The sequence below is a fragment of the Fukomys damarensis genome, unplaced genomic scaffold, assembly GCF_012274545.1.
Source record: "Fukomys damarensis isolate Sample0158 unplaced genomic scaffold, DMR_v1.0_HiC HiC_scaffold_12, whole genome shotgun sequence".
Lineage (NCBI taxonomy): Eukaryota > Metazoa > Chordata > Mammalia > Rodentia > Bathyergidae > Fukomys > Fukomys damarensis.
In genome coordinates this window covers 3,669,648-3,684,771 of record NW_022900924.1, presented here as the reverse complement: position 1 = coordinate 3,684,771, position 15,124 = coordinate 3,669,648, and the positions used below count along the sequence as shown (strand labels likewise).

The window sequence follows — 15,124 nt, the reverse complement described above, 5'->3', positions numbered from 1 at the left end:
CTCTCTCTCTCTCTCTCTCCTCCCTCTCCCTCTCCCTCTCTCCTCTCTCCCTCTGTCTCTCATAGAATGAAAATGATCCATGCTTGGCAAAAAAGCTAGAAGATGAAAACTTACCCCAAACCCTTCATTACTTTGCCTTATAATATTTTTCAGTCCTTCCTTCCTGAGGTTTTAACCCAGAGGTGCTCTACCTTTGAGTTACACCTCCAATGCTTTTTTTGTTTTGTTTTAGACAGGGTCTCACTAAGTTACTCAGTCTGGCCTTTTACATACAGTCTGTCTGCCACAGTCTCCCCAGTAGCTGAAATTTCAGGCAAGTTGCCACAGTGCCTGGCTTTTTCAGAATATCTTGTGTGTACGGATTCTAGAGCTAGAACAGCGTGTGAAGGCTAGACAGACTAATTCTTACTCATTACATCCCTCTAGAAAAGGAATGGACCATCACAGGCTTTAAAACAAAGCAGACCCCAGGCACAGTGGTGCACACTGGAGAGGCTGAAGCAGGAGGATCATTTCAGCCCAGGAGTTCAAGGTAGCCGGGAGAACTTGGCTCTTTAAAATCATAATAAAACAGACTAGAATCTGTGGCTTGCTGCGTCTATCTTCTGTCCTCTGATCTGCTATTTCCTCTGCCTAGGGCATTTTTCTCCCCTAGTATCTTTATCTGTCTTGCTACCACCAGGTCCTGGCCTGAAATCTGAGATACAGGACACCTGGTAATATGTGGCTGCCTGTGCCCTTCAGTTTGTCTGTGAGAGCTCGAGAAGTGACAGTTTGCTCCTCCCAGCCTTGATCTGTTGTCATTGAGACCTTATTAGCCTTAAATGGCATGCCTTCTGAGTAGCCTAGTTTACATCCTTTCCAGGATTTGGTCAACTCATGTGTCCCTCTGGTGGGAGAGGCCTAGTGTTATTATAAAAAAGATTGGGTGGGAAGACAGAAGGCCTGGGGTCTGTCATTCCCTGGCTTGTTTTTTATTTATTTATAATGCTAGGGATTGAACTGAGGGCCTCCTGCATATTTTCTACCATTGAGCCACACCCAGTGCCAACTGCTGCCTTAGAGGCCAGTTTGGTCCTCTGTAAAGGAGCCTGCCCTGGCAGCGTTCTATAAATTTTCTCTTTTCCTCTGGTCCTTCTATTCATTATGTCCTTCTTTGAAGCCAGAGAGTCTGTCAACCTTCTATAAGCAAGGAAAGGCCCATGGCTCCAACCCTTAAAAGACCTGAACGATTTGATGAGAGTTTATAACAAGTGTCCTCATAGTCTTTCCTCAGACGTTTGTGGCTGTGTCTGCTCCAGGTCTGTGCTGATCATAGGAAAGGTAGCAAGAGAAGTAGAGCCCTGGGTAGTATCTTCGCAGAGCACATAGTTTTGTAGGGTTTGTGGTGCTAGAACCTCTTCCTAGAGGTAGTTTCCAAGTTCTTTCTGTCCTGCACAAACAATTGGTCAAGATAAGCACAACAGTGTCAAGGTTTTACCTTTATTAAAGATAGGAAAAGAAACAGGCTCTGCAGAGCAAGTTTGGGCCAAGAAGTAGGAAAAAAGGCACAGTGTACAGCATGAGAAGACACAGGGGCGGAAACTCCATGGTGGTTATCCATTTTGTATCTTCTACTCCTCAGTGACATCAGGTTGAGGCTGTCCTGTTGAAAGCCCCCTTTTAGGGCTTTGGGAAGTGTTCTACATATTCCCTGAGATTTTGTAATTAATAGGACACATGTACTTCCCCAGCCAGTTGTGCCACTCCCTGGTCTCGCCCCTCAGTAGGCTATTGAGCACCCAGAGTTGGAGCCATAAAAGATCATTTATGGGGCTGCAGATGTCTCTCAGTAGTAGAGTTCTTGCCTAGGATTGTGTGAGGTCATAGGTTCAATTCCCAGTACTACTCCCCCAAAAGTAAAAATAATCTAGCTACAGTTTTAGCCAGTACTTCTCAAAAGGAGTGGGAGTCACCTGGGAAATTTATTCCTCCACAGTTGAGAATGACATCATTTTGTGTGGAACTTGGTTTTGGCCCACATCTGGGGCACCCTAAGACTAGAGGTTAATGTCTCTCCTGGCGCTGAGATCGGTCCTGGAGCCCAGGAGTCTGTTGTCTGCTGTCTTCTTCCCATCCATATTCCTTGTAGGAGGAACAATGCCAGCTCTGCCCCTGGATCAACTGCAGGTCACCCACAAGGACCCGAAGACAGGAAAGCAGAGGACTTCACCAGCGCTGGTGAGCAGGGCCTCGAGGCCATTCAGCCTGATTATTATCAGTATTGCAATTTTAGAAGCAAAAAGTAAATTCCTTCCTTATCTGTTCCAAGAATGACCCAAGGGCCGTAGTTAGTAATTCAGAAGCTGAGACACTACCAGGTCCTTTCAAGCCCAGTGTGGAAGTTTCCTTCGGAGCAGCAGCCCAGATGTGGGTATTTTCCATGTCACCACCCCATCCCCACACTCCCACCCAAAGCATTTAATTTCCATTCACTTGGATGGCAGTTCTGATGCAGCCCAAGCAGGGCTAGAAACAGATCCAACCCTATAACCGTGTTTGGGGATTAGACCCTGCAGAGGTGTTCAGGTTTCAGGTAGGACTTTTTCAGAGTCTTTGAAAAAAAGGAAAAAAGGTGCACTATGCAGTGGGAACACTGTATCTTAAAAAAGAAGAAAGGTTCACTCCAGTGGCTATGCACATTTTGGTGGGACACTGCAGAGGTTGGGCTGTCTTTTATCTTTCCTGGGATAAGAAGTGCCACATAAAGAGACTCCATCAGTGCTTGTGAGACTGAAAATTAAGGAGGCTGTGAACCTGCCAGTTCCCAGCTGGAGAGAGAGATTAGAGCCATGGAGAGGTGCCAGTCTACTAAGAAAGGAGACAGATGCAGGCACTGGAGTCCTATACCCACACGTTGGTTTCCCAAGAATATGAGTTTATTTGATCAAGTTTGGGAGGAAGTATTTTCTAGGGGCTTGAGTAAAGTCGTGGGAAACAGTCTGGTTTTTTATGTCCTGCCTTGTGGATGGCTTCTTATTACTTCCTAAACAGTCTGTAATAATAGTACCAAACATTTAGAGAGTACTTATTCTGGGTCAAGCATTCTAAACACTTTACCTGGATGATGTCATTGAAGCCACGTCACAGTCTGATGGGTATTTCATCCCCGTTTTACAGATGAGGAAACTGACTTTAGGGTCGCAGGACTAGGAAACTAGGAGAGCCGAGATGGGAAGCCAGTCTGGCTAATCCTAGAACCTCACATCCTTAACCTGTATCTTATAAAGCTTCTTGTTTGCTTTGAATAACCTTTTACTCTATGGAGGATATTTATCAGAAAATGTAGGACTGTACTGTTAGGAAAGGTAGCCATCCAATAGGTAGCTACATGTCACTATTGAGTACTCGGATCGTGCCAGCGTTTGAAATGTGGACTGAAGAACTGGATTATAAATGAATTTAAATGAAAACAGCTCTCTGTGATGAATGCCTACTGCATTGGCCAGCCAGATATAGAGAGATGAGATTCTGCTATCACGGGAAGTTCTGGATGGTGCAGTGGAGACTGGCTCCTATGTTAATCCTGATTTCCTACCTCGGTCCTTTCCTGTGTATGGAGTGAACACCTGGGTTGTTAGCTGGGGCTCCAGGAGGGCGAAGGCTTACTCTTCCCTTCACCTCTGTCTTCTCAGTGGTGAGCACGTAGGAGACTCTCAGGAGACATTTGGTAGATGAATTCAGGAGCACCGCCAGCCCTAGTGCCAGGTGCTGGAGCAAAGATGAGAAAGAGGAAAGAGATAAAAAGAAAAAAGACGTGGTCCCTGCCCGTGTGGAGCCCACAGTCCAGGGGAAGACACATCAGTAGCTCTTTGACAGCATGATCAGGGTTGCGATGGAAGGAAAGCCAGGCTGTGACACGAGCAGAGCTGGGCCACTGATCCAGACCAGTGAGGTGGTAATAGGGACAAGAAGGACCTGGGCCAGTGGGAGGGCACTTGCACTCAGAGAAGGCGTCCTGTAGGAGGGTGAATAAACACTGGCCAGGCAGAACAGTGGGAGAAGGGAGGACTGGGTAAGGAACTTGAGTAGTGGTATAAGCCTGACTCTTACAACAGCCACCAGCAGCAGGATTGCAGAGCTAAGGAGCACAGGCTTTGCATTAATTTCAGATGTATTTGGCAAGCTGCAGGGTCCAAAGAGGTTAATAATAGGCCAAACTTGGTGGGATGGCTGTGAGGATTAAATGAAACATCTGTGAATTAACACAGTGCCTGGAACGTAGTAAGCACTTAATAAATTTCAGTTATGATGGTAATGACAGTAGCCATAGTGATAGCAGCATTGAATGGGGTTGGGGAGCAAGAGGGGTGAACTGAGGGGAACAGCTGTCTGATGGAGGAAGGGTCTTCTTCTTGGCCATACTAAAGAGCATCACCCTGCGTGCTAAGGATGCTGTGGAAGTGTTTTGACAACCCATATTTGTCTCTCGATTTTCAACTTGGGGCACAAAGATCTGCAGCCAGGGAGCAGTCACTGCACTGCCTTTGGAGGGTGAGAGCTGCAAGTACTGCTTAAAGAACAGTGCAAACAATTTCTTAGCAAGATCCTCAGAGGTTCGATGGGCAGTGGTTATTCTCATAGCATCTCAGAGCAGATAGGACCTGATAGTTACTTTCTTTGTTACTAGGACACAATACTGGACAACCACAACTTAAAGGAAGAGAGATTTATTTTGGCTCACGTTTTAGTAGTTTCAGTCTTGCTTGGCTGGCTGTCACCAAGATGGGACAGCATGGCACAGGGACATGGCAGAGGAGAGCTGCTTTCTTGTCTACATGATAGACAGGAAACAGACAGCAAAAGAAGCCAGGGAAGGAAATAAACCCCAAGTGACCTGCATTTTTAAACCAGACTGTACCTTCTAACTGCATGTCAGCTCTACGCCCCCATAGTTTAATCAGCTTCCCAAAGTCCGCCTGTGAGTCTATCTAGTAACTTTTACCTCCATCCAACCCTTCGCCCAGCCAGCACATACGTATAGAAAGTTCATAGGAAGACAGACATAGGAGCTGATAAGGCCATACTACCTCTGGAGATATGTAACTGGTGGGAGGCATAATTGAGAAGGCAGATTCTCACTTTTTTTTTTTTTTTTTTTTTTTTGTACCAGAGATCAAACTCGGGTCCTTGTGTTTGCAAGAGACAGGCTGTGAAGCCACTGAGTTAAATCCCCAGCCCAGATTCTTACTTTTTATGTAACTTTATTATATTGTTGAAAGGCAGTAAGCTGGGCGTGGTGGCGCACACCTGTAATCCCTGCACAGGATCGCTGTGAGTTCAAGACCAGCCTGGGCTACATAGTGAGTTCCAGGTCAGTCTCAACTACATAGTGAGACCCTGTCTCAAAAAAAAAAAAGTAAAGTTTTACTGCCTTTCTTTTTTTTTTTTTTTTTTTTTTTTTTTTGAGACAGGGTCTCACTATGTAGTTCAAACCAGCCTTGAACTCCTACTCACTATATAGCCCAGGCTGGCCTCAAACTCATGGTGATCCTCCTGCCTCAGCCTCCTGAGTGCCAGGATTATAGGCGTGCACCACCACACCCTTCTAGCCTGTGCACTTTTTGTGGCCCATTTTTATGCCTCTGTAAAATGCTATTTCTTCCACCTAAAAAAACTCTTCCTTCTATGAGCCTCAGCTTAGGGGCCGACTGCCATAAGAAGCCATCCTTTGTCTTCCAGGTGCTGTTAATTTCCTTTTGTGTTCCTGTGGCCCCTTTGGGATGTTTGAGCTGTGATGTCCTTGTGTTTTGGTATCAAAGATTGAACCGAGGAGCTTGTGCTTGCAAGGCAGGCGTGGTGCCGCTGAGCTAAATCTCCAGCCCTGTTGTGTCCATTTGTTCGGTGTTCCCTTGGTGTTTAAATATGCACTACCTCCCACCTCAGTGTAGACCCTGTAAGCATCTGGATGCTTTTGTCCATGTGCCCTCCACTTGGCACAGTTGGAGTCAAGTAAACATTAGTAGGCTTACGGAGAAGGTAGAATCTTAGGGCACGCGCACGCACGTGTGTGTGTGTGTGTGTGTGTGTGTGTGTGCATGTTGGGGAAATGAATAGCCTGACCTGACAGGTGTGATCTAAAAGGTGAAGTTTCAACAGGGGGAAGCGAAGGGAAGAAGTTTGGAAGTCAACAAGATGATTTAGACTCTAGATTGTTTTGTATGTATTTCAGTCCACACACTTTTTTTCAGCACCTAGGACTGCACTATGTAAATCACTTTTAAATAGGAAGGAATCCCTCAGACCCACATGTTATATGGCCCCAAGGACCTTACTGTTTATAAACCTTCACTGGGCAGTAAGAAGGCTCAAGAATTCTGGCAGAAGCTAAAGACTTATCAGTCTTTTTTTTTTTTTGTACTGGGGATCGAACTTGCAGGCACTGGAACCACTGAGCCAAATCCCCAGCCCAAGACTTATCAGTCTTGATGGATCTGTATCCCCTGGGCAGACAGCCCTGAGGGTGGGGGGACTGGTTGATAACAGCTGAGCTTGCCTGGCCTTTTTCCTGTTACCACTTCCACCAGAGAAAGGCACCCTTGCTTTGTCTAGGAGAAGCTGAGCCCATCTCCTCTTCTCTTCTTCCTGGTGAACACAGTAAGGTCTGTTCATGGCATGGTAAGTGCTAGAAGAGAGAACTTGTGACTCTAAGCTGAGAACTGCAGCTACTTGATTGGAATCTTTTCTTTTAAAAAGTTACTGAGGTTTGGTTTTTCTGGGCATTTAAAAAACAGTGATATGTACAGTATAATGCTACTTGTGTCAGAAAGAAGAAACAGACCCAAATACTTCATGTGGACATATTTTAATATAAATGCCTACAAATGGGCTGCCAGGACACCAAACAGATGCTGAGTGGTCTCTGGGAGATGATGGAGATTGTAAGTGTAGTCCCAGGTGACCCACCTGCTCTGTAGCATTGTTTTATTTCCTGTTTTTGTTTCTTGTGTTTTGGTGCTGAGCATCAAACCCAAGACTTTACACATGATCTACCACTGAGCCACACCCAGCCCACATTATAAATTTGTGAATGTGTGTGTGTGGTACTGGGGATTGAACTCAGGGCCTTTGCACAAAATCACCCACCTGCTTTATTTATGAGTATTAAATCTCCCAGGCTGAGCTCAAACTTAGGATCTTCCTGCCTGAGGATCCTCTCAGAGTACTTGGAATTACAGGCATGTACCATTACTCCCAGCTTCTTACTTATATAATTAAAAATCAATTTTAGCTGGGCATGGTGGTACATGCCTATAATCCCAGCACTTGGGAAGCTGAGGCAGGAGGTTCGCTGCAAGTTTGAGACCAGCCTGGGCTACACAGTGAGTTCCAGGGCAATCTGAACTACATAGTGAGAACCTGTCTCCAAAAAAAAAAAAAAAAAATCAACTTTAAAATGTTATGTGTTCATTGTTTAAAAATTGGAAACTGGGCCGGGGATTTAGCTCAGTGGTTTGGTGGGTGGCCTGCCTTGCAAGCGCAAGGACCCGAGTTCGATCCCCAGTACCAAAAAAAAATTTTTTTGGGAAACTATATTCAAGCCACAATCCCTTGCTGCCCCTATCCACAGAGATAACCAGTAGTTGCTTTGGAATTTCGTCCCACTACTTTGTTTTTTAAAATCTGTACCAGTATATGAATATATGTACTTTTTTTAAACCTCAAACTGATTATATTAAATAGAGAGTTTTGTATCCTGTTTTCTCTTCTCTTAACTTTTCCCCGTGCCATTAAATACTGTCCAAAAGCATGGTTTTTAGTACCACCCTGTGTTCCCTGGGTACAACCATGCCCCCTTTGTTAGATACACTTGGTTCTTTATACTTAAAAGTTCCTTGGAGGGTCACTGTTTAGAACAGCCAAGTGTTGTCATTACTGTGAGTTGGCAAATGGGCCCTCGCTGACTAACCTCTGCCATAGTAACACATGGTTTTTGCATCCGTAGCATCCTGAGCAGAAGGCCGACCGGTATTTTGTGTTATACAAACCGCCCCCTAAAGACAACATTCCCACCCTAGTGGAGGAGTATCTGGAACGTGCCACCTTCGTAGCCAATGACCTCGACTGGCTCCTGGCCTTGCCTCATGATAAATTCTGGTGCCAGGTAACATTCTATCAAAATTAACACTTAAAAAAAAAAAAATTGAGGGTGAAGGGAGGGTGGGGACAAGGGGAAAAAATGAGAACCAAGACCTGGCATGTAAAGGTACAAGATCCTAGTAATGAATGTAACTGTACTGTCTACCTAGAATGTACCAATAAATTAAATTTAAAAAAAATTTTTTTTGAAAAGCCAGGTGTGGTTGCGCACGCCTGCAATCCCAGCACTCAGAAGGCTGAGGCAGGAGGATCGCTGTGAGTTTAAGACCAGCCTGGGCTACATAGTGAGTTCCAGGTCAGTCTCAACTACATAGTGAGACCCTGTCTCAAAAAACAAATAAACAAAAAGAAACAAAATTAACACTAAGACAAAGCATATAACATACCCTTGATTGGTCGCTGTTGTTGTTTTTCTTCTCCTAGGAGGTGCTTTTTTCTCTCCTTCTTACACTGGATCCTTAACAGCAAATTGTGGTTTGGATCGTTATCTCCTATCACAATTTTAATGATGTTAACACACCTTCAAAAGTGTCATATTTTAGAAACTTGTGCTTAGTCCTTGGCTCATTTGTGCCTCCTTGGTTCCTTGGGGTTGGAGTATGGCAGTGGGGCTGTGAACCTACAGGATAAATCCTTGCTGTCCCCTGTGATCTGGCTTAGGTAATCTTTGATGAGACCCTGCAGAAGTGCCTAGACTCCTACCTGCGCTATGTGCCCCGTAAATTTGATGAGTGGGTAGCACCAACCCCTGAGGTTGCTGAGATACAGAAGCACCTGCATCGGAGTGTTTTCCTCACCTTCCTCCGCATGTCTACACACAAGGAATCCAAAGTAAGTCCCTGCTCCCATGACCGGCCGCCTCCTGACACCAGACACCTCTGTGCTGATTTTCTACCCTTGGGAAGGAAGGCTCTGGAAGCATCAAGTTTCCTCTTTGTCTCTCCTCCACCTTTATTCCCACCACTGGGGAAGAATCTGTGCTGCATCTTTATCCTCTACTTCACTGGGCCTCTGACACCCAGTGTTTTCATCAACGGGAGCCGAGGGCCCTTTGCCAGGTGACGCGTGAGTGTTCCTCTACTTGTGCGTCAGAGGGTAAAGACCTTGATTCTGACTTTTTAAACCCTGGCTAGGATGTAGCTTAGTGGTGGATTGCTTGCCTGGAACGTGTAAGCCCCTGGGTTTCATCCCCAGCCCTGTAGCAAAATAGTGATGATGATGATGTTGATGATGATGATGATAAAATCTTACTTTAAAAAAGAAGACAAACCTAGGATGGACATTTTCAAATATGTGCTTATGTAAAACTTTCCCATACAAAATACAGTGAACCCCATTAGCTATATTATCCAGCTTAACAAGTAGCATTTTGCCACTCTGATTTTCTCCCTCCCAGGGATCTGTTTTTTTCCCTGGAGTATTTTTGTGCAGTCCCAGACATCTTGGTAATTTACCTGTAAATATTTCAGAATGAACCCCCAGCTGGTTGTTTTCCGACACATTTTTGCTTCTCTTTATGTTAAAATTGAGAATGGCTGTTGTTCTAGGACTATATGTGAGGCTCTATGGACTATATGTGTCCATTTCACATGGGCTGGGCAGACTGTCGTTCACTAGCTGGTCCCCAGCTGGTGGGCCTACAGGGTATTTCTTAGGAGTTTGCTGCTGCTGTACAAAGCATGATCATTCGGAGAATTTCCATCCTTTCTCTCTGTACTTTTTCTTAGGATCACTTCATTTCTCCTTCTGCATTTGGAAACATCCTCTACAGTAACTTCCTCTTTGACATCCCGAAGATCCTGGACCTCTGTGTGCTCTTTGGAAAAGGCAACTCACCACTACTCCAGAAGATGATAGGTATGTAGAACGTGGGGCCCGGGGAATGCACGGAGGCTGTCGCCGTGTACCAAATCAGAGGTCGCAAAAGCTGACACTGAGATACTGCGGGGTTTTCAGAGCAGTGGGGCGAACAGTACTGGGAACTACTTAGCAGATATGCGAGTGTCGAGTGTCGATCCTGAAAGACTAGGTGGCAACTGGAAAGTGAAGACAAAAAATAAGAGGGTACCGTGTATGTAGTTCCTTGAGGATCTAGAAGTCTTAGTGTTAGGGCCAAGTGTCCAAAACAGTGACAGAAATGCGGGCCGGGGATTTAGCTCAGTGGTTCCAGTGCCTGCCTTGCAAGCACAAGGAGCTGATTTCGATTCCTGGTACAAAAAAAAAAAAGAAAAGAGGAAGTTTACTTTGGTGATGACAGAAAAACAGAACCAGCTAATCTTTATTTGAGTGTGGCCTGGGCCCCTGACATGTCAAGCATATCACACATCCCCATTGGGTCCTCACAGCAGCCCTCAGAGATAAGTGTTACTGTCTTCCCCACATACACAGATGAGGAAACCAAATTTAAACCGAGGGACTTGTCTGAGAGCACGTGACTAATAAGTAGCCATGCCCAGACCTGTTGCTATGGAGATCTGATCCTCAGGCTCTTGTTCTTTCTGTTCCTACTTCAGGGATGATGGGCCTGCCTCAAAAATGGCACAGTATACCACATAACTAAGGACAGATGGGACGGAGTTCAGAGAAGACTTTTGGATTATAAAAGGAATGGGCATTAGAAATTAGATCCCTTGAGGCAGTGGTGGGCCAGAAGTTTTAATCAGAAAAAGGAAAGAAAGAAACAGAAGCACTGATGGGATGTAGCAGAGGGAATGCCCCAGGAAATTTCTCTTGGAGTCAACATTTGTTTTTTTGTTTTTGTTTTTGTTACTGGGGATTGTACTTAGATGCAGGCGGTGGAACCACTGAGCTAAATCCTCAGCCCTGGAAATTTCTCTGAATTGCAGCTCATGGCATTAGGCCTAGCACAGGAAGGTATTCACCTGGACACCTCTTCCAGCCTTCCTCATCCCAAGATCATAAGGCAGACCCGGTCCTCTGAATAATGATTACAAAACTGAGTTATCCTTTTTGATAGTCTCCTTCCTTTTATCCTTCTCTTAAAAGTTTTGAAGGACAATAAACTATAAAGAAGCAGGAAAACAACTACCAGATTCCTGCAAAAGGACAACTATTTAGTTACTGGTTCCTTCTAGTCATTTTTGATTTTTGGGTTTTCTTTGAGACAGATTCTCACTATATATATATATATCTCAGGCTGGCCTTGAACTTGCCTTGTAGACCCCTCTGGCTTTGAACTCATGATCCTCCTGTCCCAACTTCCCAAGTCCTGGGATTCCAGGCATGCACAACCATGTTCAGCATCTTTGTATATTTTTTTGTAAAACTATTATTAGATCACAATGTATGCGTTTTGTACCTAGCCTTTTTCATTCAAACAATCTGTTTTCTAATTCAAATCTAACTATAGACTGATTACCATTTAATCCTTCTATTGTAAAATTTTCCCAGGAGAAGACCCTTAATAGTTTTACTGTAGACTGAGAGGATGGGGTGAATAAGTGACAGAAGGTATGATTAGTTAGGAAAACAATTACTTGGCCAGCGTAGTTAGAGTGGAGCATTGCAGGAAGACAGCAGCAGGGGGTGGAGAGGAGGAAGCTGCTCCGTGCCGGGCCTCAGCACTTGGGGGGTGCCATTGCTCAGTGGCTAAGACAGCAGGCCCCAGAAGTGAATGGCCCAGTTCACAACTCAGCTCTGTTCCTGGCTGCATCATCTTAACCAAGTCAGTGAATCGCTCTAAACCTCAGTTTTTTCCGTCTGGAGAATGGGGAGACTGATGACACACCTGCCATATCAGGTGGCTTTGGAGACTAAACAGGACGTAGTGTGAACAGCATGCCCAGCACAGAGCCCGGCACAGGACTAGTACTCAGAAAGTGTGCGCTCTTACTGTAATGAGGCTGTGGAGCCGAGAGCAAGGCAAAGAGCCATCTAGTGACAGGTTCCTGTGGCGGGTGGGGAGGTTAGAGACGGGAGGCCACACAGGATGTGAGAGCATCCATGTGCGTGTGAAGGTGAGAGTCTGACTGTAACTGAAACAGTAAAGGACATCTGGGAGGCAAAGTAGGGCTCCATGAGGTCATCTGGGAAGCAACGCCTTAATAGGTCTGGAGAAAACTGGTGGAATTGCAGAAAAGGCCTTTGGGAGGTGGGAGGTGTGATTGTGAGTAGGCATGAGGTCGCTGTTGGATGTGCCAGGCTCTGAGGGCCCCACAGGAGATGGCATGGTGATGGTGGATTGAGCAGCTCTGCCCACTGCCCTGGTCCCTGATCTCTTGGGTCACTGGCTCCTTTGAGAATCTGGTGAAAGACGGTTTCATAGATTTAAAGGTATTTTAAGTGTTCTTAGGTTCCCAGGTTGAGATCCTAAAGTGACTCATTAAGGAGAGTCCTTCTTTGGCTTCCGGAGGGTGGCTAACAGAACATAGGTTAGGACCAGACATCCAGAACCCTTCATTCTGTGAGGGTGTGTGCGTGTGCACACACGTAGGGTGCACACACGGGTGCCTGTGTGTGTTTAGAGCGGCAGGTGCAGGAGGTTCCTGCAGTCAGTCAGTCTCTTGCTGCCTCTGTCCTTCTCCCTCTCGCCCCTCCCCTCCTTTGCACCTCCCTCTCACACACAACAGCTTTCTTTTCAATCCTCAAGCGCAGGGCACAGGGGCTGTCTACTTTCAATACAACAGAAATGCTTGGGCAAAGCAATCACTTGTGAGAGGACTGACAAGAGAGAAGGGCACTGGTTAATTGTCCTGTGAGCACAAGCCCAGTCCTTACCCTTCCCTTTTTCAAAGCTTTCAAGGCCGATATTGTGAATCAGCAAGTGTAGTTTTTAAAACAGAGCCTTTCAGTTAGTCTCTCTCGGAGCTGCTCTGCAAAACCAGAGTAAATTGGGTCATGGCCCTTTCCTGGACTGTACTGATCTGTTTGGCAGGATCTCTTATTCACCATGGGTTTCTGAACTGCTTTCATTGGAGAACGGGAGGTTCAAAGGATGCCGTTGCTGTCCCCAACTTTTTATTATTTCTTTAAGAGATCAGAAGCTAGAGAGATCTTCACTGTCATTGGAATCAGATAAAGGAGAGAAAAGGGACTCATAAGACTCCAGGGATCTGAGCTATCTTGATGCTTGAAAAACAGCATTGTTATAGGCTTTAACCCTGGCAGACAAAGGAGAGAAGGGACGCACGGCGGCCTCAGGGGTTGTGGGAGGAGACACCACCTGGAAGACGTGACACTGCCTTATGGTAGAGGTAGCTCTGGAGGGAGGGAGGTCATCTCAGGCAGTGGGAAGGGACAAGGCTTGTTGTATAAGGCTGAGGATGGCGGTGCAAGGGAGGACTACAACACAGGCCATGGGGAAAAGGTGGCCCAGGGTGCCAGCACATCTTTGGTTTTCTGGTCAGGAGTTCAGACCTGACTTTGAAGATCAGGATAGAGCTTTATGAAGAGGCGCAGAGGTTGGTAGGGGGAGAGCTCAGACATTCCTGGCTTGTGCAGAAGAGGACTTTCCACATGCACCTGTACAGGTTGCAGTACCACCGTCTTTAGTGGGAGGTAGGTCCTGAGCAAGCTCAGGCTAGTCAGACTGAGCTCTCTGAAGTCAAGGGGTGAAGCGGTATTTCGGGAAGAGGTGACGGTACAGTGACTAGTGACTTTCTTACTTTAGATGCTCTAGGATGGGACCGGGGCTATGGGGTTGTCAGTGAAGGAACCATGCCCAGCGACCAGCCCAGAAATGGAGGACACCTAGAATTCAGAGCGTCCTGCTACTAGGCTTAGATCCAAGGATTGTGGTGAGATGAAGAACCTTGGTCTCCTAAGGGCGTTAGCATTTGTCCTCATCTCATGTCCAGCTGTGGTTTTTCCTGCCTTCTTCCCGCCCTCACCATCTAGGGAGCAGAGCACTCAGTTTCTTCTCCCGTTACCATGTGCTCCAACCTACACATGTGCGGCAGCATCAGTTGGAGAATAGTAAACACTCAGAAGAGCCCCGGCTTTTTTTTTTTTTTTTTTTAAGAGTAGGAAAAATTTATTGAGAGAAAGAAAGCTTCTGTCTGAGAGAGACAAAAGGGGGACTGGAAAGTGGGCGTCGCACTCGCCCTCCTTCTCAAAGGTGTTTTATGGGACGTGGCCACGAGGTAAGGTGGGACAAAATGATAGTCAACTAGTGAGATTGCAAGTACAGTCGCCCAGGTCACATTGATCTGCTGAGAAATCACACGGTGGACAGAAGTATGAACAACCAATAAGGTTATAGCAAGTGTAGTCACCTAGGTAACATTGATCCAGTGGGGATCCAATGGGGAAGCCAGTCATAGAGCAAGCATACAAGGAATGAACAAGGATTTTCCGTGGTAAGGGGTGAGTCAGGGATCTTCCTTGGATGATCCTGGTCCCCCATCTAGGTGATTGATAAGCTATTTAGAATATCAATCCCTGCTATTCATACTGTGTGGGTGTGGTGGTTTCCCTTTTTTTTTTACACTGCTGGCTTTCAGTGACTATGTCTTGGTTGTCCACCGTGTTGGCTCCTCATGTGCTGGCCCTGTCCGACTGCCTACAAGACATCTAATTAACTTACCTGTCTGAAGAAGTCCCCCTAACTGCTGTGAGGGGGCAAAGGGAGAAGACCATTCTGGCTACTTCCGGCTGAAGAGCTTCGTAGCTGTGATCAGCAGTCAGAGTTACTCTACAGAGGGTCCATCTAAAGGTCCTCAATAAGCGCCAGGCATTGTCATGGGTAGGCTTTGAGTTTCTGACCAGTAATCTCTGTGGAAGACCTCCAGAGTGATATAGGGGGAAGAGGTGGAACTCCCAAACCTGCTAGGTATCTGAAATGCGAGTTGTGTTATCAAAAAAATCAAAGAATGAGCCAGGTGTGTTGGCACATGCCTACAAACCTGTCATCCCAGCACTAGGGAGGCTGAGGCAGGAGGATCGCTGCAAGTTCAAGACCAGCCTGGGCTACAGAGTGAGTTCCAGGGCAGTCTGAACTTCATAGTGAGACCCTGTCTCAAAAAAA

General features: G+C 46.0%; 1 protein-coding gene across 3 annotated transcripts in view; it reads left to right on the top strand.

Annotated features, from left to right (window-relative positions):
* Positions 1–15,124, top strand: part of Ascc2 (activating signal cointegrator 1 complex subunit 2) — a 42,053-nt gene that overhangs the window by 3,021 nt on the left and 23,908 nt on the right. For all 3 annotated transcript variants that reach the window (XM_033762314.1, XM_019204491.2, XM_010603753.2), the window contains exons 2-6: positions 427–532; positions 2,132–2,220; positions 7,985–8,143; positions 8,800–8,970; positions 9,867–9,996. In XM_033762314.1, the coding sequence (XP_033618205.1) occupies positions 427–532; positions 2,132–2,220; positions 7,985–8,143; positions 8,800–8,970; positions 9,867–9,996 (655 nt within the window). The remainder of the gene's footprint in view (positions 1–426; positions 533–2,131; positions 2,221–7,984; positions 8,144–8,799; positions 8,971–9,866; positions 9,997–15,124) is intronic.